Below are 22,803 nucleotides of genomic sequence, written 5' to 3'. Positions count from 1 at the left end.
TTTTAAAACGTTTCAATATGAACAAGGCAAAACCATTAAGTACTCCTATGGTTGTTAGATCACTTAATGTTGACACTGATCCATTTCGTCCCTATGAAGATCATGAAGATATTCTTGGACCAGAAGTACCATATCTTAGTGCAATTGGAGCTCTTATGTATCTTACAAATTATACAAGACCTGACATTTTTTTTGCAGTTAATTTGTTAGCAAGGTTCAGCTCTGCTCCTACCAAAAGACACTGGAATGGGATCAAACATATATTTCGATACCTTCGAGGAACTACAGACTTAGGATTATTTTATTCTAACGAATCAAAACAAGATTTGGTTGGTTATGCAGATGCAGGTTATTTATCTGATCCACATAAAGCTAAATCTCAAACTGGATATGTATTCCTAAATGGAGGTACTGCAATATCATGGCGTTCTGAGAAACAAACACTTGTTGCAACATCATCAAATCATGCCGAAGTGATTGCATTACATGAAGCTACTCGGGAATGTTTTTGGTTGAGATCAATGACACAACTCATTACTGATTCTTGTGGACTAGAACGCGATAAAAGTCCAACAACTATCTATGAAGATAATGCAGCTTGCATAACACAGATGAAAGAAAGGGTATATCAAAAGTGACCGAACAAAACACATACCTCCTAGATTCTTCTCATATACTCAAAATCTCATCAAAGACAACCAGATTGAAATGAGATATGTTCAATCCAGCAAAAACTCTGCCGATCTTTTCACCAAAGCACTTCCAACTGCTACTTTCAGAATGCATGTTCACAATATTGGCATGAGGCATGTTCATAAGATGTGACGACTCAGCAATGTCTACTTGAGGGGGAGTCAACTCTATGCTGCACTCTTTTTCCCTTAGCTAAAGTTTTTATCCCACTGATTTTTCTTTAGCAAGGTTTTTAATGAGGCAGTAACTTGTAGTTGATCTTAATAAAATAAAATTGTCGTCCAATGGGGAGTGTTATATATGTCAAATATGGCCGACACTTTTTCATAAAGTGAAGTTTGGTGGATCACAAGTTAATTCACGGATATTATTATTCTACCTAATTGCACAGTAAATTATTGTATTATAAATACCAAAAGATGTGATTTGCATAAGATGCACACATAGAATATATTTCATATATCATCATTCTTTTACTCTCTCTTATTTTAAGTTTATTAGTAGCATATAGTCAAGAACAAACCTACTAAAGGTAGTTATAGGCTTACTGAATTATAACACGAACTAAACCACTAAAGGTAGTTATAAGCCTACTGAATTATAACACGAACCAAACCACTAAAGGTAGTTATAAGCCTAGTGAATTATAACATATTTGTTCTTTTTAAGATATTGTTTATCATGATATATGTATTTTAGTAATGGATTAATGAAATATGTTAGACGTTGATACTGATGAGGAGTTAATGGCAACACTTTAAACACACACTCACAAAAGGCGCGTGAAAAAAACTGCTTAGTCATGAGTGTACAGCATGTTTAACGCCTCTTCAATACTAACCCACAGACAAACGTGAATGGTTTTCTCCGTTAAAAATTATGTAACACGTTGGCCGTTTGGTATAACGTCTCAATCATCACACACATACTACCAAATTTAATAACACCAAAACAACTAAACAAATAAAATATAAATAATTAAACAATGCACAGAAGCTTTGAACAGCCAGAATTAAAACAAAAAATAATCATCACACTAGTCGTTATATGCACCACAATTTCCATGCCAGAACTTCCTTTTGTTTCCTTTATCTTCTTTCATATTATCCGGTGGTCAACGCTTCTATGGCCGCCGGAGTCAACACCGTTTGACCATGTCAGTTACCGAACTTACGGTTATCCCTGGCCTTCAGTTACGTGAATCGCCAATTTTATTATTGTTGCATTTTCATAATGCGTTACGTCAAGAGCTTGGTGATTTACGTCGTACTGCGGCCGAGGCCCTTGATTGCAGGATCTACGGTCCTGATTTAATCCAGGAACTCCGCCGCAGGTTTGAGTTTTTTAAACTTGTTAACAAGTATCATTCAGTTGCTGAAGATGAGGTTTAATTTTATTCATTTAATTATTTCCTTAAAATTATTATGATTTTTGTAAGGGTGCATAAAACTTAACACTTCTATGTATGTTAACGATGTCGTTAGAAAAATCCAAAAATTATTATTATGAATTTATTTATAATGTGTATGAGCTAAAGTGACGTATTGAATTTCAGGTTATATTTAGAGCTTTGGATGTACATGTAAAAAATGTGGTGTCTGCATATTCGCTTGAGCATACGAGTACGAATGATATATTGGACTCAATTTTTCATTATCTAGATGTTTTGGAAAAAGAAGATGAAAAACATATTTCTAAGCCATTTCAAGAACTTGTCTACTTTATTGGTACGTTGCAGACAAGCGTGTGTAAGCATATGGCCAAAGAAGAAGAACAGGTACGACGCATTCTTGCTTATACTGCTAGCTTGCTATTTAGATGATTGCGTTTTTACTAGATAGCCTAGTGGTCGGACCTGATATTTTCACAAAATTTGAGGTTTAAAGGGAAAAATGTTTGAAACGATCACGGAATAAACTGGTTAAGCTGCGTATATTTAAATAAAAATGATATTCTTCCCGGATAGCCTTAAAAAGAAAACCTTATCTGTTTACCTTTTTTTTTTTTTTTTTTTTTTTTACGGCGAAAAAATTGAATTGTATTAATTGGAAGATCTTCATCAAAATAATGAAGATGCAAAAACAAATTACGACGGAGACGAGCTCGGTCAAGAAAGACATTACAAATTGAAAGCTAACAATGCGAAAAACACAAAAGATAAGGATTGTGTTCCGAAACATAAGAATGACAACCATTGCAAAGCTTGAGATTAGTGGCCCTTAAGAAGATTTTTAACTTGATATAGCGAACCAAAACCGAGCGACGCATGAATACCATTGAAAAGGAAGTCGTTGTGTGGCGACATTAGACTGCACCAATATTCTACTCGTATCATAAACCGAATAAGAGCCATCGATTAAAACAGACCAATTGACTTGATCAACATCCAAGTCGTTAACAGTACATTGTTTAACAGGAACAAAAGCTCATTAAGCATTGTGGTATTGAAAAAAGAGAGAGGGTGGGTCAAATGCAATTTCCACCAACTGATGTGGTGTTGAAAGTGAACATGTAAGTGAAAGTTTTCAACAGTAGCAAAGGGAAAGAGGCACGAAACATAAAGTGAGGGAAAATAACTCATAAGGGGCAATCATCATGCCAAAATAAAATGGGAATTGAACGTATATTCCATGAAGCTAACCTCATGGCTTTGATTTATTGGTTGGAGTATCGTCGTCGGTCATGTTTTGCATCAAAACCCCAAAATTGGCCATCTCTTCTAAAAAGGTGAGCTTTTTACCCCCAAATCGATTATTGTTCTTCACAGATTTACCATCACCAACGACGTGATTGATTTCACTCGAAGTATCAAAAACACCCGAAAGGTTTGGAATATGATCAACCCAATCGTTACTTGTGATTTTTCCCTTGTTCTTGGCTATGTTCTCTTTTTTGTGAAAAACAGGAACCTCATTAGGAATAACAGCGAAACACCTTGCTTTAATTTTTTCACATGAATCCTTGCACCCTTGATCGATACAGTGATTATCTGGTATAGATTTGATTGGGCTAGAAGAATTCAATATTGAGACAGAGGGTTTTTCTTCAGTACAATTGAGGGAAATAGCATCAGGTTTGGACAATGAAGAGTTATTGGGAGAAACATTGAAAAGGACAGGGTAATCATTTAAGTTCAAATTAAAAGGGACACGTTTCAAGGGAGAAGCAGGGGTAGAAACGGACTTAACCACGTCTTCCACCTCATCAGGGACATAAGCCACAGATTTAGCTTTGAACAGAGATGCTTTGATCTCCTCTGCTGCCTTACATACCTTGTCTGTTTTAAACTTTTGGTTTTTAACTGCTAATGAAACCTTTTCCATAGAGTTGTGAATCGCTTTGGGAAAGGTTGCCGAAAAAGGTTGGGTAGACCTTTTGAAATCCCCATACAACTCCCTTTGAGTTTTAACTGCATTTGTAACATTTTTCAAAGAATTATGGATAACCTTTGAAGAAGAAACCAGATTAGATCCTTTTGACTTTTGAGGAGTTTGAAAGTTCCCAACCACCTCATCCGTAACAAATTCGCCTTCTTCCCTTTGACCATCGTTGACAACCTGTTGGAAAACCGGTGCCGGTTTTGTAAACTGTTCAGCAGAGTGGTGTTTTTTCGGCAGTTCAATCCCTTCTTGTAACATCAAATTATATTCCTCAATAATAACAGTACTGACCGTTTCCAAAAACTCATCTTCAATAACTTCTTCAATCCACACCTTACCTTTGATTGCAAGCTGTTTACCTTTGATTGTAATTATATTCCTCAATAATAACAAATTCGCCTTCTTCCCTTTGACCATCTGTTTACCTATTTACTATCAGTAGTAATAATGTTCAAATTATGTACTTGAATTTTATTGAAGTGTTAGTATGTAAGTTACCATAACTGGATTGATTTAGTTTGTTAAGGTAATTGTGATAGCTAGTTTAATGTTCTAAGTCATCCTAAACTATTAACATAAGTTTTCGCTCTTGTAATTATATGCAAATCTATCTTTCGAGGCTTGTTATGATCAGCGCACTATATACTAAATTGTCTATTTGCGTGATCGCGTATCCAACCCTTAGAAATCTTTGATAGATGTGTGTGAATATCTACACATTCGGACTTAAATCAATGCTCTTTGTATTGTCTAGTTACCTTACAAAAACATTAAAAATGTGCATCTAAAGACAATTTCAAAGTATAGATACATTTCTGAAATTGGACAATAAGTGGAGATAGTGTAAGGTGACATAATGTGTCCTCAATTATTGATTATCATCTATCGCTACCAACGCAAAAGATCGAACATCAGTATCAGTTAAAGATGAAAACAGAAGTGTGTGTAACTGATATAAAGTTGTCATCTTTAAACTTTAATCTTTGTATAAAGATGGATATGAGTTAGACTATACTCTGAAGTGCTAAAATTTTCTTTCAAGACGAACAAATGTGGATTATTCGTAACAGTAAAAGAACCTTTTTATAGCATTATAATGTGTATGTATATGTCATAATTGAAACAGGTCTTTCCGTTGCTGACTCAGCAATTCTCGACGCAAGAACAGGCCTCATTCGTTTGGCAGTTTATGTGTAGTGTTCCTATGCTACTCTTAGAAGACTTCTTTCGGTGGATGAACTCATTTCTATCCTCAGACGAAACAGAAAACGTTCTTCAATGTCTTAAACAAGTTGTTCCTAAAGATCAACTTCTACAAGACGTTGTAATATCGTGTCTTGAAGTGAAGGAGAAAATCGTTACATGGGATTTTGACAAGTACGGAAAAGAATCTTTATTTCTCAATGGCCGTGCTAGTTTCCGGAAGATTCTAGAAGTTTATAAATCCGAGGGTCAATTTGGAGAGCCAATGAAGCCAGAGCGCGAATATTTAATCGATGAAACTTATCGATGCAATCCTTTAGACAGTGTTTGCATATGGCATAGCGCGTATCATAAGGATCTGTTACAAGTCCTTGATGAGTTATATTCAGTTCGAGACTCAAACGATTTTTCAGGATTATTTCCTGCAGTTTTTCAGCTAAAGTTTTTTGCAGATGTCATCATATTTTACAGGTAATATATACTGTATATTATATACTTTATATACTATATATATTATATTATATTACAGGTAAAATTGTTTTATTCGATGTCATCATAGTTTTTTTATTAACTAAAGTATCAAATTCTGCAGCAATGCGTTGGATAAGCTGTTTTATTCGATGTGCATTGAATTGGCTGAAGATTGTCCATCTCCTTCGTATCAGCGGTTCTTGGATGGCAGTCAAATTGAAGGTTTACAGTTGTTACTGTACTGTAAGACTGAAAATGTGGTATCAGCTAGCAACTTTGTGGAGAATTTATGTGACAAATTAAAAATATGTGCCGCAGGGATCCGAAAATACCTGACATTTGTGGAAATTGAGGTAATACATAGATCATTCATGCTCATGTTACATTTGCTGTAGCCAGAGGCGTCTCATTAATTTATAACGTTTAATTTTTTAATACATATAAAAGGATAATACTACTAAAAGTTATCATTATAAATATCAAAACAAATTATCATTGATTCTCAGATCTCTCAATCAAAATGAGTTTTAACTTAAGGTAATTTGTATCAGAAGGAAAAAAACTTACCTATCGGCTGTAAATCCTTTTTGACCTACTTCGACCTGTAGCAGAACAAGTATATATAAATGGTCTATTAAAATTTTTGGCCCTTTTTAAGATTTCGGGCCATGTTCAGTGGCCTATCTTACACACCCTCTAAGACGCCCTGAACTGTAAGGTTAAATATATAAAATATAAACGCAAGTTTCTACTGAAGTCAGTAAGCATCGAACAATAAGAGTTTCTGTTCTATGTATCTTGATGATGTGGCACCTCGAATGACTGCCACATCAGCAAATAAGTACCGGTCACTTGGTACTACCATTACTTAGCGGGTGTTATCTTTGGCAGGTTTTCCCATTTATAGTTAAGAATTGCACCCGTGAAATGCAGCGGTGGTTATTATACGCTTGTCTCGAGATGATGCCGCTTGGATTGCTAAAGTGCACGGTTACTTGGTTTTCAAGTCATTTATCAGAGGATGAATCGAAGTCTATTTTGCATAGCGTAAAACAAGGGGGCGTTTTGGTCAACAAATCATTATCTTCCCTTTTGTATGAATGGGTACGCATTGGTTACTCAGGTAAAACATCTATCGACAATTTTAGAGAGGAGTTGCGTGCAGCGTTCGAGAATAGATGCTCATTTCTGTCTGAACAAATCAAGACCAGTTCAGCGTTTTCGTACTTGCAAACGGCTACTAAAGGCGTATCTAGCTCTTCTTCAACGTATGACACATCGTATGCTAGCGGGATCAATTTTCATGTATTTTTCCCTCAAAAACTGAAGATTTCGAGTCATGTTTCAACGTATCCTATGGAGAATAATACAGAACATTCCTTTCGTTATCTAGAATCACGACCGGTGGATCATATCTTTTTCTTCCATAAAGCGCTCAAGAAGGATATGGAACATCTCGTATCGTTGTCTGCCAACCTGGTAGACAACGATGTTTTATTCACAGAGTTTCATCAGCGCTTTCATCTTCTACGTAATCTGTACAAAATGCATAGTGAAGCAGAGGACGAAATAGCGTTTCCTGCTTTAGAAGCGAAGGAAATTATTCAAAATAGTAGCCATTCGTACTCCATTGATCATAAAATGGATGTTGAATACTTAAATCGAATTTCATACGTTCTTGATCAGATTTCGGAATGGTATTATTCAGTTTCGAGTAAAAGAATGTTAACGTATCGTCAACTATGTGTCAAGCTTCACGCCATGTGTAAATGCATGAATAAAATGCTTTCGGACCATGTTGACCATGAAGAAATCGAGCTGTGGCCGTTGTTTAGAGAACATTTGTCTCTCAAAGAACAAGAAAAGATCATAGGACGCATGCTTGGAAGAACACGAGCCGAAACTTTACAAGAAATGATACCATGGCTCATGGCGTATTTAACGCTAGAAGAACAGAACGCACTCATGTCGTTATGGCGCAAGGCTACCAAGAACACGATGTTTGATCAATGGTTAGGTGAATGGTGGGAAGGTATGAAAACATACGACGTTCCTAAGGTTGACCAGTCAACGATGCTGACTCAGTCAACTGCCGACACTTTGGAGATACTCTCAAAGTACTTGCCTCGAGGTGAATTATCGAAATCCAATAAGGGCAATAAAACGATGCGTCGTGAAAGTTTCAATGATGATAAAAAACAAAAGCACTTGTGCAAAGATCAAGTCTGTAGTGATGTTGACCAGTCAAAGACAGATATATCAGACGTTACTGATAGAACCGAGACAGATGAAAATTCTGTACTAGTGTTGAGTCAAGATGAACTCGAGGCTACGATTAGAAAAGTGCATTGTGACGAAACATTGGAGCCTCAGATGAAACCCATCATAATACAGAACCTGATAATGAGGTTGTACTTTATTTTATTTAATTTTCAGTTATTCTGATGTGTAACTTAGAGTTTCATCTTTTTATCTCAGCCGTTGGATCAACACGCAAAAGAAATCTAATCAAGATGTTGACGGGCCAGATAACGAACAAGGCGTAATGGGTATTTATCCATCTTATCGTGATTCTCAAAAATTAGTGTTCGGATGTAAACACTACAAGCGGAACTGCAAACTTGTTGCTTCTTGTTGCAACAAGCTTTACACTTGCAGACTTTGCCATGATGATGCCCATGAAACCGATCACGTAATGGATAGGTACACGCTCAACACTAACTTTTTTTTTGTTCTTTTTTTTTTTTTTTTTTAAAAGGCAAACTCACACACCCATCTAATACTAACACAAATATATACACCACGAAATGTCCTAAGCAGGACTCGAACCCTCAACCTCAAGTTGTAAAGGTGACCTCGATACCGCCAAGCCATTGGCTCTTTGGTTTTTTTTTTTTTCCTTACGGGCCGAGTTTTCAACTCGCTTTGCGAGCAGACTAATCTCGAGGCAACAACCTGCTTTGCAAGCTGCCCAGAGTCGTACATGGTGAACCTCTGTGGCCATAAGGGGTTCTTTTGTGCTCCAGGGATTCAAACTCGTGACCCCCCCCCCCCCCCCCCCCCCCCCCCCTACTTTACTGGAAAAGTCAAAATCGCCACTCGACTACTCCTTATGGTTAACTCTGTTAAAACAACACTTACTTTTAACTCTGTAAAAAATGAATATATTTCAACTTTTTTATTTACTTAATCCAGAAAAGCCACAACCATGATGATGTGCATGAAATGTTTGATTGTCCAACCCATCGGTCCAACATGCTCAACCGTTTCTTGTAACAACTTATCGATGGCCAGATACTATTGCTCCATCTGCAAATTCTTCGATGATGAGAGGTGACTAATTTACGCAACACTTATATATACTTTGTAGATTTCTCTTTTATGATCTCTGAAATCTCTGTGAACAGGCAAATCTACCATTGCCCGTATTGTAACCTTTGCAGAGTCGGGAAAGGTCTCGGGCTTGACTATTTTCATTGCATGAATTGTAACGCCTGCATGTCGAGATCACTTTTGGTTCACGTCTGCAGAGAGAAGTGTCTTGAAGACAATTGCCCGATATGCCATGAATACATCTTTACGTCTAGCAATCCTGTTAAAGCCCTTTCGTGTGGTCACGTAATGCATTCTTCATGTTTTCAGGTATTCATCTCATGTCTTTAATTGGGTTGATGATCACTTAAATTATGCATACATCACCAAACATGCATTATAATGTTGTACTATACAACCCTCTAAAATAGTTTTGGTGCTGTATGGATAATTTTTGACGGTGTACGTATCATTGCCTCTTTGATGAATGTTTTTTTTATTCAATCAGCAAGCAATATTGACTCTTCGATTCTGTGTGTAGGAATACACTTGCTCAAACTATACTTGCCCAATATGCAGCAAGTCATTGGGGGATATGCAGGTGAGTTTCATATATATTCATGAAAAAACAATTGTTAAGTGTCTGAAAATGTATCAAACTTCATCGAACATCAAAGTTTATAAAATAAGTCGATAATTTTATAAAAAAAAAAAAAATCCTGCAAGTTGAATTTTGATCACCTGACAGGTATACTTTGGGATGTTGGATGCAATGTTAGCTGAAGAGAAAATTCCAGAGGAGTATTCTGGCAAGACTCAGGTTGCGATCGCAGTTATTAAAACATAAATAGTTAATAATTAATACAACGACAAATGCATATTATTGACATCAAATTCTTATATTGTTTGCAGGACATTTTATGCAACGACTGCGAAAAGAGGGGAACTGCGTCTTTCCATTGGCTGTACCATAAATGCCCTCGTTGTGGGTCCTACAACACTCGACTTATCTAACTTGGACATATTGTGAGTCATAGTTTAGTTTCAGTTTAACTTCCATTTCTTAGTTATTAGTGTAGAAGTTTTTTTTTTTTTTTAATGTCTGATGCACATTTTTTCGCTGTTAAACAATTTTCGAGTATGTAACTTGACTTTAGAGAATGATTATATATACTGATATTATATTATTATATACTTATAAAATGTCTAACTTTGTTTCATTGAAGGCTTTCAAGACCTCATTGGATATGTATTACTGAAGAAATGTTGGATTTTGTCATGATCATGTATAAATTCTTGTTTTGTTATTATCATTTGTGATATAATAAGTTCTCTTGGGCAAAAACATTAACAACATTGTCAACTGGAGTGGTTATAAAGTATGGGTGTGTTTAAAATACTGAATAACTAATGTAACCAAGAACTACTAGAGTTGATTATGACATTATGTATTCACTACGCTAATTATCTAATTCACGTCAAATGCTAGTGATCCGTACACCACCAATTTTTATCTGTACATCATCAAACATGTTTTAAGCTGTCCGACTATACAGCATCATAAAACATGTTTAGTAGTGTATGCTTAAATATTGGTGGTGGTTAAAAATTGGTGGTATACAGATCACTCTCTCACCTGAAAATAAAAGGTTACCGGAACATATGTTATTTCGGTATGCCTAAACTACTTAACGATTTGTGGAAACGGGTGAGCGAAAAAAGCTAAGAGAAATCCTATAAGTGTGTTAAATAATCTGTTATTCGTTAATTTTAAAATGACTCGCTTCGATCTAAACCTGTTGAAAACAAACCCATTTTGACGTGTTGCCCCACATCTAAAAGATCGTACTGCACAAAATAGATTAGTAGACAGACTAACATGAAGAAAAATACAATGATGATCAACATAAAAGATGGTAGCTTGACTAAAAATAATTATTTAACATTCAAAAAATATAGTTCAAGGAATCACAAATAAACAAACCCTACTATAATAAGAAAAACAAATAGTAATAGTAATAATAAAATAATAATAATAAAAGTTTTTTTTTTTTTTTTTGCTTCTTAATCATAAATACAAAAGAGAACCAGTCCCATACCACTGCAAAATCTCTAGTTCATCAGATCACCTGTTTTTGAGCAAATTCTCAAAAACCCAAAAATGTTATCCTGAATCATCTCAATCTTCATTATTTCTACAGTAAATGCATCCGTTCGACGTATGATTGACCCAACCAGTTACTAAGTGGTTCGCCCCACCCGACAAAGCAGCCCGAGTTCCCATTCTCAGTAGTAAAAGGAGACCGAAAATTACTCAACAACTCCTGAACCGATTGCCTAACCAATGAACTACCCGTGACCCGGCTCCTACGGCCCCACCCAGTCACTATATCAATCCTACTTGGACAAATGCCCGACGCCAACATCTCCCTACGAAACCACGCTAACGTCCTAGATAATGCTGTCACCGCAGTCCCATCTGACATCACATGAAGATTAATCAACCAATAACACGCGCTTTTCTCGTGGACCGCATCCGGGTACACGTTTTTCTGAGCCGCTACTTCCCAAACCGAGCCCGCTTCCTCCCTGAGCCCCGACTTATGTAAAAAGTCCACCACCGCATCGATAAGCCCTCGTTTGCTCTCCCGATCCTCGCTATGCATAAGATCCAAAAACCCGCTAGCATGGTCCCGCACGTTTTGCCCGTCGGGTCCCGCAGACGGCATTGACCGTAGAAACGCATCTGCAGGGTGGCCCGTAACTTGCATCAACTCGTAACAAAACCTCATGTCAAACGACGTCTGGGCCTCTGTACAACAACTAAGCAACAACGTATAAGTCTGTAAACTAGGGTTTAATCCTAAACTGTGCATACTGCGAACTAAATTATATGCATCCGAAAGCCGATGTACCCGAAGAAAAGCACTCAACAACGAATTACACGTCGGCACGTTCGGAAGCAAACCAGCATTTAACATGGCCCGATACCAACCCCACGCCTTTTCAACGTTTCCCGATTTACCCCATAAATCGACAAGAAGCCCGTAAACGGGCTCATCCGGGACCCAATTTTTACTAGTCATCACTTTAAAAACCTCCTCAGCTTCTTCAAGATACCCACAGTGACCATAAACCTCCATTACTATACTGTAAGTCACTTTATCGGGCTCAAAACCCGCATTTTGCATATCACGATAAAGCTGCAATGCAATCGGATAATTTCTTGCTTTCGCCTGTAAAGCAATCATGATATTATAAGTAACCAAATTCGGCACGCAACCCTGATTTACCATTTCGTAAAATAGTTTCAATGCTGCATCTAAATGACCCGCTTTACCTAAACAATTAATTATGACACTAAACGTGAACGTATCGGGCGAAAGCCCGGCTTCTTGCATCCTCTGATACATGCCCATTGCTACATCGAGATAGCCCGCTTTCGCGTGTATGTCGATGAGCGTGCAGTAAGTGACTCGATCCGGTTTAATACCTTCTCGTTGCATCTGCTCAAAAACGTCGAGAGATTTGTTAAGAAAGTTAGCCCGCCCATAACTATGAATGAGGCGATTATATGTTACTACATTTGGTGGATACCCGTCTTGCACCATTTGATCAAGTAACTTGTTAATCGCCCCAAACTGTTTGGCCCGACCCAAAATGCCAACCATGGTTGTGTAAGTATGACCATCGTGCTTGAATCCGGGCTGCTTTTTCAACCAATAGAAAAAGCTAAGAGCTACTGAAGGATCTTGAAGCTGTTTAAGTACTTGATTCGCTTGATACGCGTCCAACGAACAATTGAGATTCCATAGAGCCTCTTCGGCTGCTGGGCCCCACTTCAGATGTCGTAGTATCTGACTAACGCTCTCCACCACATGACCCGAACCCAAAAACTGTCGGCCCGTTTGATAAACGGGCTTTGTTGACATCCCACGCGCTTCCCTTACAGAAACCGTTCTGGCTGCTTGGTATTCAGGAGCTCGTTGACCAACCACGAAATGGTTTACACAGTCTTTTGACTTTTTCCTCCCGCTTTTGACCGTATACTGATTTTGACTTTGACTATTACCCGAGGCATACTTTTCAGGTCTAACTTTGCTAACATTTGGAGCGATATTAGCATTGGGTCTTGTTGTGGGACCAGATGCTTGTGGTTCAACCTTTTTGTAAGTTTTCACATTTGATGAATTGGCAACGTCAGTTAAATTAGTTGCATCAACTTCAACCTTCTTGTAAGTTTTAACGGTTGAAGAACGGTTCTTTTGAACAACGAAGTTCTGATTCGTGTCAACAAACGAGCTCCCTTCAGTTAACGGAATCTTGTAGTTAACCACATCGTTTAAAAAGTTAACAGCTGCAATCCCAGCTCTAACAAAATGTCCCGTTGAGAGGCTAGACGGCTGCACCGTGTCAATTTCATCAGCATAACTTACACATTCATTTTTCACCAAAGGCGTTGACTTTAACGGGTGAGAAGCTGAATGGTCTACTCTCTTGGACTCGGTTTTGCTAGGGGTCAATACGCTTTTGGGAACCAAGTTGGATTTAGTTTGATGAATGTGGGCTCCATTATTGGTGACGATTTGCCTTTTCGAAGTGCAAGCTTCGTCTTCTGGACACGTGCATGAGCTCCCGTCTGCACTACATCTTGTCCCACTGAGGAAAAACGACCTGGCTGACTGGGACAGAGTACCGAGCTGCTTTGTACGCAACATGGTCTGCATAAATAATACATATTTTTAACAAAAATGTATGAATTTCAACCAAAGATCGTGCATTTACTCTTCAAATACGAAAAAAAAAAAGAAGATATGTAGCGTACCACTATCAAAAAGTCCAAATCTTTATAAGGGTGTTAATGGCGAGCAAGTATGAAAAATGTTCAACATAAAAGAAAAATATTTTGCTATAAATTTGTAAGCTTTATACAATACAAACACAAAACCATCATTCAATCTAGCATACAAACTCCCCATTAGAAATCCAAAATTAAACGATTACTAACAAATCAGACTTAAAAAGTCAATCATATTCACCAAATGCACCTAGGTACTACTTTTATCAAGACTAAAAACAGTTGATCTATAAACTTGATCATATGAGTTTTCTTCGAGTAATTCAGACATTCTATGAAAATGATTTTGACACAAAGACATAACATGATCATAAATTATAAAAATTGTGATATCCATATGTAATGTTTTGCTCTTCTGAAAGTGATAAAAAAAATACCCAATCACTATCCAATACTTAAAGAAAAAAAAAACAATTTTTTTAAGAGCCCGAGCTATTAAACAGTTTCTTGTTTGTGACTCCAGGAATCAGGATCATTCTATTTGACTACATTTTCAAGCATAGAAATGTACTTCTAAACATTTAAACCTGGATCCGTAACAGAATCAATGAAATTTAACCTCAAAAATCAATATATTAATCCTCACAAATCACACGTGAAATCAAAAGACAACCTTTTATCTGAAAATATTCACAACCCACAAAACAAATCCATCAAGAACCCTACTTTCCATTACAAAAGATCAAAACAAAGTACTGTACATAAACATCAAGATTTAACGAAAAACCCTAATCAAGATTTTGAAAAGCAGCCCCATTTGACCAAAGGAGTCAACATTCTCAATAAATGTATGAACCCCAGATGAAAAAATCAAAACTTGATAGGATTTGGTGAAGATTTAAAGATTAAAGCCGATTAATTTAGGTGATTACCTGAGATGGGTATGAAGAAATAAGGGCAATTGTAGAGAGAAAGAAAGAGGGTGGCGGCTACTTCTCCATAAGGCATGAGTTTGGTTGCAGGACAATTGGAAGGGGTTTTTGGGTGAAAATCTATTTATATACTCCGTAATACATTTTTACTATTTATTATGTGGATTTTATTTAATTTTTAATTAAAATTTAATAGATGTGTGTATGTGTTGTAAACCCTATATTGTTGTGATTTTGTATATGTTGATTTTTGTATCCACGTGTTCCCACCTTCACGGGGATGATCTCACAAGTCACAACTACAATGTCTTTTTAGGAACCTCTTGCCTGTACTTTTGATGGTCATATTTTTTAAAAAAAATAATTCCCTAAAAAACAAACTAATAGTATAACAATATGAAACTTTCATCAAACACACAAATACAACTTACAACAACATAACCCGAGGTAAAACACCTAAAAGCACTAAGTGCCATCGTCAGTTTTCAGTGTTTTCAATTTATTCTTAATGACTGTGCGTAGACTAAACTGACACTGAAAAACTGATATTAAAAAGAAAATGGAAGTCATTAAGTATCAGTTATTTTGGACTGTTTGTAGTATCTTAGAGAGAAAATATATATCACTCCCTACGTCTCATATTTATTGTCCGCTATTTCATTTTAGAGTGTCCTAAATTAACTTGTCCACTTACATAAAAGTAAGCGGTGAGGTTGAAAAATTAACAAAGAAGTACATGTGAAACATCTACTTTTTCTTAAACTGTATATTTTTGTCGGGAGTCAATTGATTTGTGACGGGACAGAGTATTCATTTGATTAATGTTTAATTAATTAAATAATTTCAATAAAATAAATATTATATTTATTTAATTTATATAAAATAAATAATAACATAATTATTTAAACTAAAAAAATACTTTCATTAACAAAAATAACATAATTAAGACATCACACTAATAAATTAAAATAGCAATATTAAAACATTACACAAGTACATAACATCAAAAATGTTTACCGAGGCAATAATAAGATATAAGATATGACATAATAACATAACATTTAAAATAAAACATTTTTTTTTTTTTTGAAAAGCATAAAGTATTTTTATTATAATCTGGAATATAATATTACAAATCCCTACACACATCTATACAATGAAAGAGAATTATCGGAACATTCAGAAAAATTGGATTATAAACAATAGTGAATTAAAGATCGGGAGCGACGAAGCCAACTTAACGTTAGGCGGGAACGAACTTGAAAAAACAAGCAGGGAAGGAGAAGACAACAGTACCGATCAAGCGGCGACAAAGTTGCCAAACATCCATCTCTTTTAATCTAACCCACATAAGCTAAGAAGGGACTGCGAGGACTACCCGATTTATGTAATGTCATGTTAACCGACACCCATGCGATTTGGAGGCGATGCCACATAAAAGGAAGGGTTAAGGAGCCATTGATGCCAATCGATAGATTTTTTCTTCCGAGAACTGGTTGAGATCCAACTAAAGGTTTGAGATTGTATCTCGGAGATAATCATGGCGGGATTCCACACTTTACTTGAGATGACTTTTAAGTTTCTATGTTTCCATATTATATAACACGCAATCCATTTGGTAGCTTGCCATAAGGAAGATCCAATGGAGTTATGTGAAAATCCTTGGTCGGAGATGATGACATCGTTGATACTAGAGATTGTTGTGTTATTTTGGTTCCACCAGTCGAGCAGTTGTGTCCAAATTGAAGACGCATGATGACAATTAACTAAAACGTGATCAATGGTTTCGATATGGTGGTCGCATAAGGGACATAAGATGGTGTGTAGATCAATTTCTTTTTTATCTAGTTCACTTCTAACCGGGATTTTTAGTTGGATGACTCTCCATGAGAATATGAAAACCTTTTGTGGGACGAATTTGTTGCGGGGTAGTAGTATGTTTCGAGAGTGGATGCCATATTTTAGGTTGTTAATTAACTTCGATAATGACGATGTAGTGAAGGTGCCGGATGTGTCAAGGGAGAATTTCCATGAGTCAGGGCGATCCGTAATACTTACGGATGAAATTAGATTATTGAGTTTCGTAAGTTCATCTAATGCCCGACCACCAGGTGAACGGGACCACTCCCAATTTCCGATTGAAATCGAGTTGACATCTAAAATTCTGTCGGCAACAGTTGCGTCTTTATGAGATTCCAACATGAATAATCTATGAAATAGTGTTTTGAGCCTTTCAGATCCGATCCATATGTCATGCCAGAAACTAATCGATGTGCCGTTTCCGATACGTTTTGAAATCGAAGATGTAAAGAAGGTGCCTAGTTTGTCTGCGACTTTCCCGGCTTTAATGATCTCTTTCCAAATAGTGCGACCTGAAATATTCCTGCATGAAACATTAGTATCCAACCCCAACCCCCCCCCCCCGACCCGTAAATACTTTTTATGATTTTAACCCAGAGAGCATTATGCTCGTTTTTAAAGCGCCACCACCATTTGCATAGTAGTGAAATGTTTTTAGCAAAAAGGGACCCCACGTTTAGACCTCCATTTTCATATGGCAAAATTATTTGATCTCATTTAATCCAGTTAATTTTATTATCATTTGAAGAACCCCCCCAGAAGAATTTCCGTCTTTTAGATTCAAGAACCTTAAGGATAGCGGCGGGTGCGTGGAATAGTGAGAAGTAGTATAATGGGATACTACTTAAGATGGATTTGATGATCGTAAGACGACCCCCGAAGGAGATAGATTTGGCAGCCCAATCCGATAATCTTTTGTCGAATTTTTCTATGATTGGCTGCCAAGAGGATGCATGTGAGGTGGGTACACCAATAGGGAGACCAAGATAGGAGAACGGGGTAGAACCCGCATAACAGTTAATATAGCTGGCCATTTGTTCGGTTTCGATGGTGGATGTTCCAATACCATAAAGTTTACTTTTGCGAAAATTGACTTTGAGGCCTGATATGTTTTCAAAACATTTTAGGATTTTGGAGATGTATTTGGCATTTCTTTTATTCCACTCACCAAAAAAGATTGTATCATCTGCGTATTGTAGGTGTGTGATGACGAGATTGTCATGGCCAATTTTTAAACCTTGCAGGTGACCATTGGATAATGCTCTTTTGACAAGTATGTTAAGACCTTCGGCGACAATGATGAAGAGAAACGGCGATATGGGATCACCCTGTCGAATTCCCCTTTCGGGGGTAAATTCTCTGGTGGGTGAGCCGTTGATTAAAATGGAAATAGAAGAAGAAGAAAGACATGCTCGAATAAGGCTAATCCATTTTGAACCAAAGCCCATGTGTTGCATGGTTTTAAATAGAAAATCCCATTCGATGCAGTCAAATGCCTTTTCGAAGTCAACTTTGAAGATTAGACCTTTTTGTTTTTTCCATTTTAATTCATCAATTACTTCATTGGCAATTAGGACACTGTCCAGGATGTTGCGGCCTTTAAGGAAAGCGGTTTGTTCGGAACCTATGACTTTGTGAATGACTTTGGCAAGGCGATTGGATAGTATTTTGGTGAGGATTTTGTAGTAACTACCTATAAGAAATATTGGTCTGTATTCGTTTAGACCGATAGGATTAGATTTTTTCGGGATCAAGGTGAAGAAGGAAGCATTACATCCTTTGGATATTTCAGAGTTGGACCAGAACCAATCGAGGGATTTAATGAGGTCGTTTTTGATTAGTTCCCAGTGTTTTTTAAAGAATTTTATATTGAAACCGTCCGGGCCAGGTGCTTTGGAAGAATCACAATTATTAATAGCTTCCCATATTTCTTTTTCACTAAATTTAGACTCTAAGATCTGATTGTCCAACGAAGTAATATATTCGAGATGTGAAACGTTATCGAATGGACATTCCTCACGGAGATGTTTGGATTGGAAGATGTTGTTAAAATATGAGTATGCTTCTTGTTTTATTAAGGAAGGATCTTCGGACCATGATAAGTTTAATGACAAACTGTAAGACCCAAATATTTATCCTACATAATGTATTTATGGTGTACGATGCGGGTATGAAGTGTACGTGTTGCTTGCTCGAACGCCGAAGAAAACTGGACGTTGTCTGAAGTGGTAAGGTGTGTACGTATCTTTTCAACCCCAAATAAAGTCTGTGTTAATGTTTCAAAGTCTTAACATTGGAAAGGAAATCTTATTACGTTTCCAACGATATTTGATTCATCGAAAACGGAGCTACGGTCAAAAAGTTATGGCCAAAACAAGTTTCTGAAAACTGACCTGTAGGTTGGAGCGGCGCTCCACCTTTCGGCGCGGCGCGCCGAACCCGTCTGATGCAATTTTCAGCCTTTTTAAAAGGCTTAAGTGAGGGGTACTTTGGTCTTTTCATTTAGGGTCGGTTTAGGGTCACCAAAACTGATCTAGAACTCCATTGGAGCTCATTTCTCACCCACACAAACACTCTCTTCAAACCCTAGTGAGAAAAACCCACTTTTAGTGAGAGAGAGCTTGATTTGGTGACTAGTTATTCTTGTCACTTGGCGGGTTTTGGGTTGGTTGACGATTTGGCCTTGATTAGGCTTTAATCTTGAGTTTAATCACTAGGTTTAGTGATTATGGAAGTGTTAGAATCACTTTAGGTGAATTTGGGTTGACTAATTTTGACTTGAGTAAAAATTAGGGTTTGGTGATGATTATGACCCAATTATCGATTTAATAAGGTTTATAAACTTAAAATGGATTAAGTTGAAGCATAGAACCGAGTTAAATATGTTTTGGTGTCAAAACTCGCTAATGGCGCGATGTTGACTCCTTTGGGTCAAAATTAGGGTTTAAGTGTCATTATGGGCAAGATAGGTGTTTAACACCTATGATTGGGTTTAATTGGCGTATTAGGACCATTCTCACTTGTGTTAGTGATTATTGGTTAATTTGGGCGCGATTTGTACTTGGAAGTACAATCGGGTCGATTTTGCACTAGGTGTCAATATGGGTTGGTTTGTAATCCATCCTAATTGTGTTGTTCATTATTATGATAATGGATTTAGGTACGTTCATTGACGGATCATCGGATTTGGCTTGTTCTCATCAAGACTTCAAGGTGAGTGGAATAATTAAACATGTATGCATATAATTTATTTGCTTGTGCGCGATGTTCACAAAAGCCGGGTTTTGGGGCACATCGATGCGACGATAGTCGTTTAGACACCTTTGGGAATAGTGTCACAATAGCCGGATTTTGTGCACTACATGCGACTTAAGATTGTGGACCCGATATATTTATTGTAATGTTATTATATGACGATGAGTCACATAGCCGTTTTTGTGACCATTGAGGTGTTGCATAGCCGTTTTTGCACACATTAATTAATGGTATCACATAGCCGTTTTTGTGACCATAGTTGTGGGACATAGCCGTTTTGTCCAATTGATAATTATGCACATAGCCGTGTTTGTGCATATGGTGGTGAGTAATAGCCGTGTTTTACTCCCACGTTATTGTCCGTATTAATTATGCACATAGCCGTGTTTGTGCATATGGTGGTGAGTAATAGCTGTGTTTTACTCCCACGTTGTTGCCCGTATTAATTGTTGCACATAGCCGTGTTTGTGCACATGATTGTGAGTAATAGCCGTGTTTTACTCACACATTGATCAAGTGATGCCATAGCCGTTTTTGAAACACTTGGGGGTGATGCCATAGCCGTTTTTGGAACACCTCGGGGGTTAGCATACCATAGCCGTGTTTGGGCGCTAACGGTTGTTATGAACATCGATGACTTGTTTCGCGAAGTCATTCCCCTGCGAAGAGTTGGTTAACCAAGGATTATAGTTGTTGTGTAGCATTTAATTAATATTATGACTATTATGCTAATGGTGTTGCTAGTTGTACGATTATGATGCTACTAGCTTTGTTACGAGATGATATGCGAGATTATGCTAAGGTTTATGCTAGTTATACGTTTGATGTTACTAGCTTGTGCGAATTGATACACGAGGTATTTATGGTGCGTTTGATGTTACTAGCTTTTACGCTTGTTAAACGAGTTCATTGTGGTAAGATTGATTATGCTAGTTTCTTATGCTTTGACATGCGAGATTAATGTGTGGTTTGGGTAAGGGAGTGCAATTAGGTAAATTATATATGTACGTGTGTAACTATTGCACTCACTAAGCTTTAGCTTACCCTCTCGTTGTTGACTTTTTTTATAGATTTGCATGGATGCGGTGGCTCGGGTAAGCGCGGGGACTAGTGGACTTGCGTAGTTGCTTTAAAGGCAATGCTTTTGGATTCGATTAGGATTTGGTAGCGTATCCCCAATCGCCATGCTCGGCTTTATTTTGTATTAAAAATCATGTGGTTGAAAACTTGTATTTTGTACGAAAGTTGTAAAACGGCCGATGTGGGCCCGGTCTCGTAAAACTTATTTTATGAATGGAACATGTTAGTTTTTCATATATGAATAGGTTGTGAAAAGCGTTTTGTCTAAATACGTCGGGAAGTGGTCAAACATTTTCGCATTTCATGACTTTTTGGACAGGCCAGTTTGGCGCGCCGCGCCATATGCTGTTCCAGCAAAAAAAAAATTTATTTCGCATTATTGGTTGGTTAACGGGTTGGGTTGTTACACAAACCGTGAATATTATTTTTACTTGTTCGTCGTTTGATATAATTGTGGAAATATTTTGAATTTTCGTCTCCCTCAAGTGCCCATTTAATTCTTGATTTTTGTTTAAGCATAATAGTTTTCTTTTTTTCTTTAGCCATATATTGCATTTTTTCTTCAATCCATTTTTGTTTTTCTAGTTCAGATAATGATCCGTTTTCAGCGGTATGTTCCAGATTATTGCATTCGGTTAGATGCTCGCGGATTTGTGAGTCTATGTTAACAAGGTGATTACTATGTTTTTTAAGTTCCATTTTAACATTTTTTAGCTTATTACGGAAAATGCAATCTGGTCTATTACCGGTTATCAGGATCGACCAAGCCCTTTCAATGACGGTATCGGCATCTTTAAGATCGAGCCATGTGTCAAACACCCGTATAGGTTTAGGACCGGAGTCGAAGAGGTTGTTTCTTAGGATGATGGGACAATGATCAGAAAGGTCACGATCTAAAGTTTTGGAGGATATGTTAGGCCAGATTGAAAATATACCATCGGAGACAAGAAATCGATCGAGTTTACTAAACTTCATTGTTTTTTCACATATTCTTGTAAATCTTTTACCACCTAGAGGGAGATCAATTAAGCCTGAGTTATTAATGAAGTTATTAAAGTTATCTGCCCAGTGTTGGTTAAATTCAGTGTTCATACGTTCTGTTTTGTTTCTGACTTCATTGAAATCGCCAAAGAAGATGAGAGGGATGTTGAGGGAATTAGTTAGAGATGAAAGCTCGGACCAGAGTCTTTGTTTTTTCGAGATGGAATGAGGACCATATACGTTAACGAAAGCAATTTCAGAATCATATCCCGCCCATGATCCGCATATTGCTAAGAAGAATTCACCCTCGATAGCGTATTTGAATGAGAAGATATTAGTGTCCCAAATAGTTATGATACCACCGGATGCACCAACCGAATCCTTTTGGACGAATTTAAAATCAGAATTACCCCAGAAGGATTCAATGGTGTTGTCACGTGTTTGTCCACATTTGGTTTCTTGGAGTCCTAAAATCGTAGGTTTTTCGATATTACAAATACGTTTAAGCCAACTTATTTTACCCGTTTGCCCAATACCCCGAATGTTTAAAGAGATCGTACACATGAGAAAACTTACAATTAACGATGCAACGGAGGATGAAATCATTGGATGTTGCGACGGATCCCGATACACTTTCCGAATTCATTTGTGTCCAAACTGCTGCTATTAGAGGAACCTGTATTATTATTAATTTTGGCCCGCGTCCTATCATTGTTAGGTCCTCTAGAATAAAGTGACGAGTTACCACCGATAGTAGATGATGATTTACAACGTTTAGCCAAGTGTGAGATTCTAAGTTTTTGACCGCTTCTCGCAAGGTGTTTAATATATAGCATGT

The 22,803-nt window shown here is 37.1% G+C and overlaps 3 protein-coding genes across 7 annotated transcripts; 1 reads left to right on the top strand and 2 right to left on the bottom strand.

Annotated features, from left to right (window-relative positions):
* The first annotated feature begins 1,710 nt into the window (after positions 1-1,710).
* Positions 1,711-10,470, top strand: LOC139892440 (zinc finger protein BRUTUS-like At1g74770). Of its 5 annotated transcripts, none has more exons than XM_071875532.1 (12): positions 1,711-1,885; positions 2,249-2,470; positions 5,200-5,747; positions 5,869-6,100; positions 6,639-8,155; positions 8,226-8,450; positions 8,943-9,080; positions 9,155-9,389; positions 9,601-9,660; positions 9,808-9,879; positions 9,972-10,085; positions 10,286-10,470. In XM_071875532.1, the coding sequence occupies exons 1-11, from the start codon at positions 1,757-1,759 to the stop codon at positions 10,071-10,073; spliced, it is 3,480 nt and encodes a 1,159-aa protein (XP_071731633.1). In that variant the 5' UTR covers positions 1,711-1,756; the 3' UTR covers positions 10,074-10,085; positions 10,286-10,470. The 5 variants fall into 5 exon arrangements, with proteins under 5 accessions (XP_071731633.1, XP_071731632.1, XP_071731630.1 ...); XM_071875531.1 differs by having other exon boundaries at positions 1,711-2,078; positions 9,191-9,389; XM_071875529.1 differs by having other exon boundaries at positions 1,711-2,078.
* Positions 10,471-10,985: 515 nt separating this feature from the next.
* On the bottom strand, positions 10,986-14,878 carry LOC139892439 (pentatricopeptide repeat-containing protein At1g74750-like). The gene is made up of 2 exons (XM_071875528.1): positions 14,790-14,878; positions 10,986-13,780 (listed from the first exon to the last, which is right to left on the bottom strand). Exon 2 carries the CDS (start codon positions 13,775-13,777, stop codon positions 11,255-11,257), a length of 2,523 nt encoding a protein of 840 aa, XP_071731629.1. The 5' UTR covers positions 13,778-13,780; positions 14,790-14,878; the 3' UTR covers positions 10,986-11,254.
* Positions 14,879-16,187: 1,309 nt separating this feature from the next.
* LOC139889249 (uncharacterized) lies at positions 16,188-22,529 on the bottom strand. Its single transcript, XM_071872212.1, has 3 exons — positions 21,474-22,529; positions 17,401-18,607; positions 16,188-17,161 (listed from the first exon to the last, which is right to left on the bottom strand). The coding sequence occupies exons 1-3, from the start codon at positions 22,527-22,529 to the stop codon at positions 16,188-16,190; spliced, it is 3,237 nt and encodes a 1,078-aa protein (XP_071728313.1).
* Between the last annotated feature and the right edge of the window lie 274 nt (positions 22,530-22,803).

This window comes from Rutidosis leptorrhynchoides, chromosome 2 (genome assembly GCF_046630445.1).
Source record: "Rutidosis leptorrhynchoides isolate AG116_Rl617_1_P2 chromosome 2, CSIRO_AGI_Rlap_v1, whole genome shotgun sequence".
Taxonomy (NCBI): Eukaryota; Viridiplantae; Streptophyta; class Magnoliopsida; order Asterales; family Asteraceae; genus Rutidosis; species Rutidosis leptorrhynchoides.
This window is presented reverse-complemented; position numbering and strand designations above follow the sequence as displayed.

What these genes read in the sequence shown, in the direction of transcription:
- LOC139892440 (XM_071875529.1), top strand. Translation starts at nt 1,848, where the DNA reads ATGTCAGTTACCGAACTTACGGTTATCCCTGGCCTTCAGTTACGTGAA. An exon ending in GATGTCATCATATTTTACAG is followed by an intron (nt 5,748 to 5,868) that starts GTAATATATACT and finishes CAAATTCTGCAG; the next exon opens with CAATGCGTTGGATAAGCTGT. An exon ending in AGTCATTGGGGGATATGCAG is followed by an intron (nt 9,661 to 9,807) that starts GTGAGTTTCATA and finishes ATCACCTGACAG; the next exon opens with GTATACTTTGGGATGTTGGA.
- LOC139892439 (XM_071875528.1), bottom strand. Translation starts at nt 13,777, where the DNA reads ATGTTGCGTACAAAGCAGCTCGGTACTCTGTCCCAGTCAGCCAGGTCG.
- LOC139889249 (XM_071872212.1), bottom strand. Translation starts at nt 22,529, where the DNA reads ATGTGTACGATCTCTTTAAACATTCGGGGTATTGGGCAAACGGGTAAA. An exon ending in AAAAATCAAGAATTAAATGG is followed by an intron (nt 18,608 to 21,473) that starts GCACTTGAGGGA and finishes TTGGACAATCAG; the next exon opens with ATCTTAGAGTCTAAATTTAG. An exon ending in ACGGAAATTCTTCTGGGGGG is followed by an intron (nt 17,162 to 17,400) that starts GTTCTTCAAATG and finishes GGAATATTTCAG; the next exon opens with GTCGCACTATTTGGAAAGAG.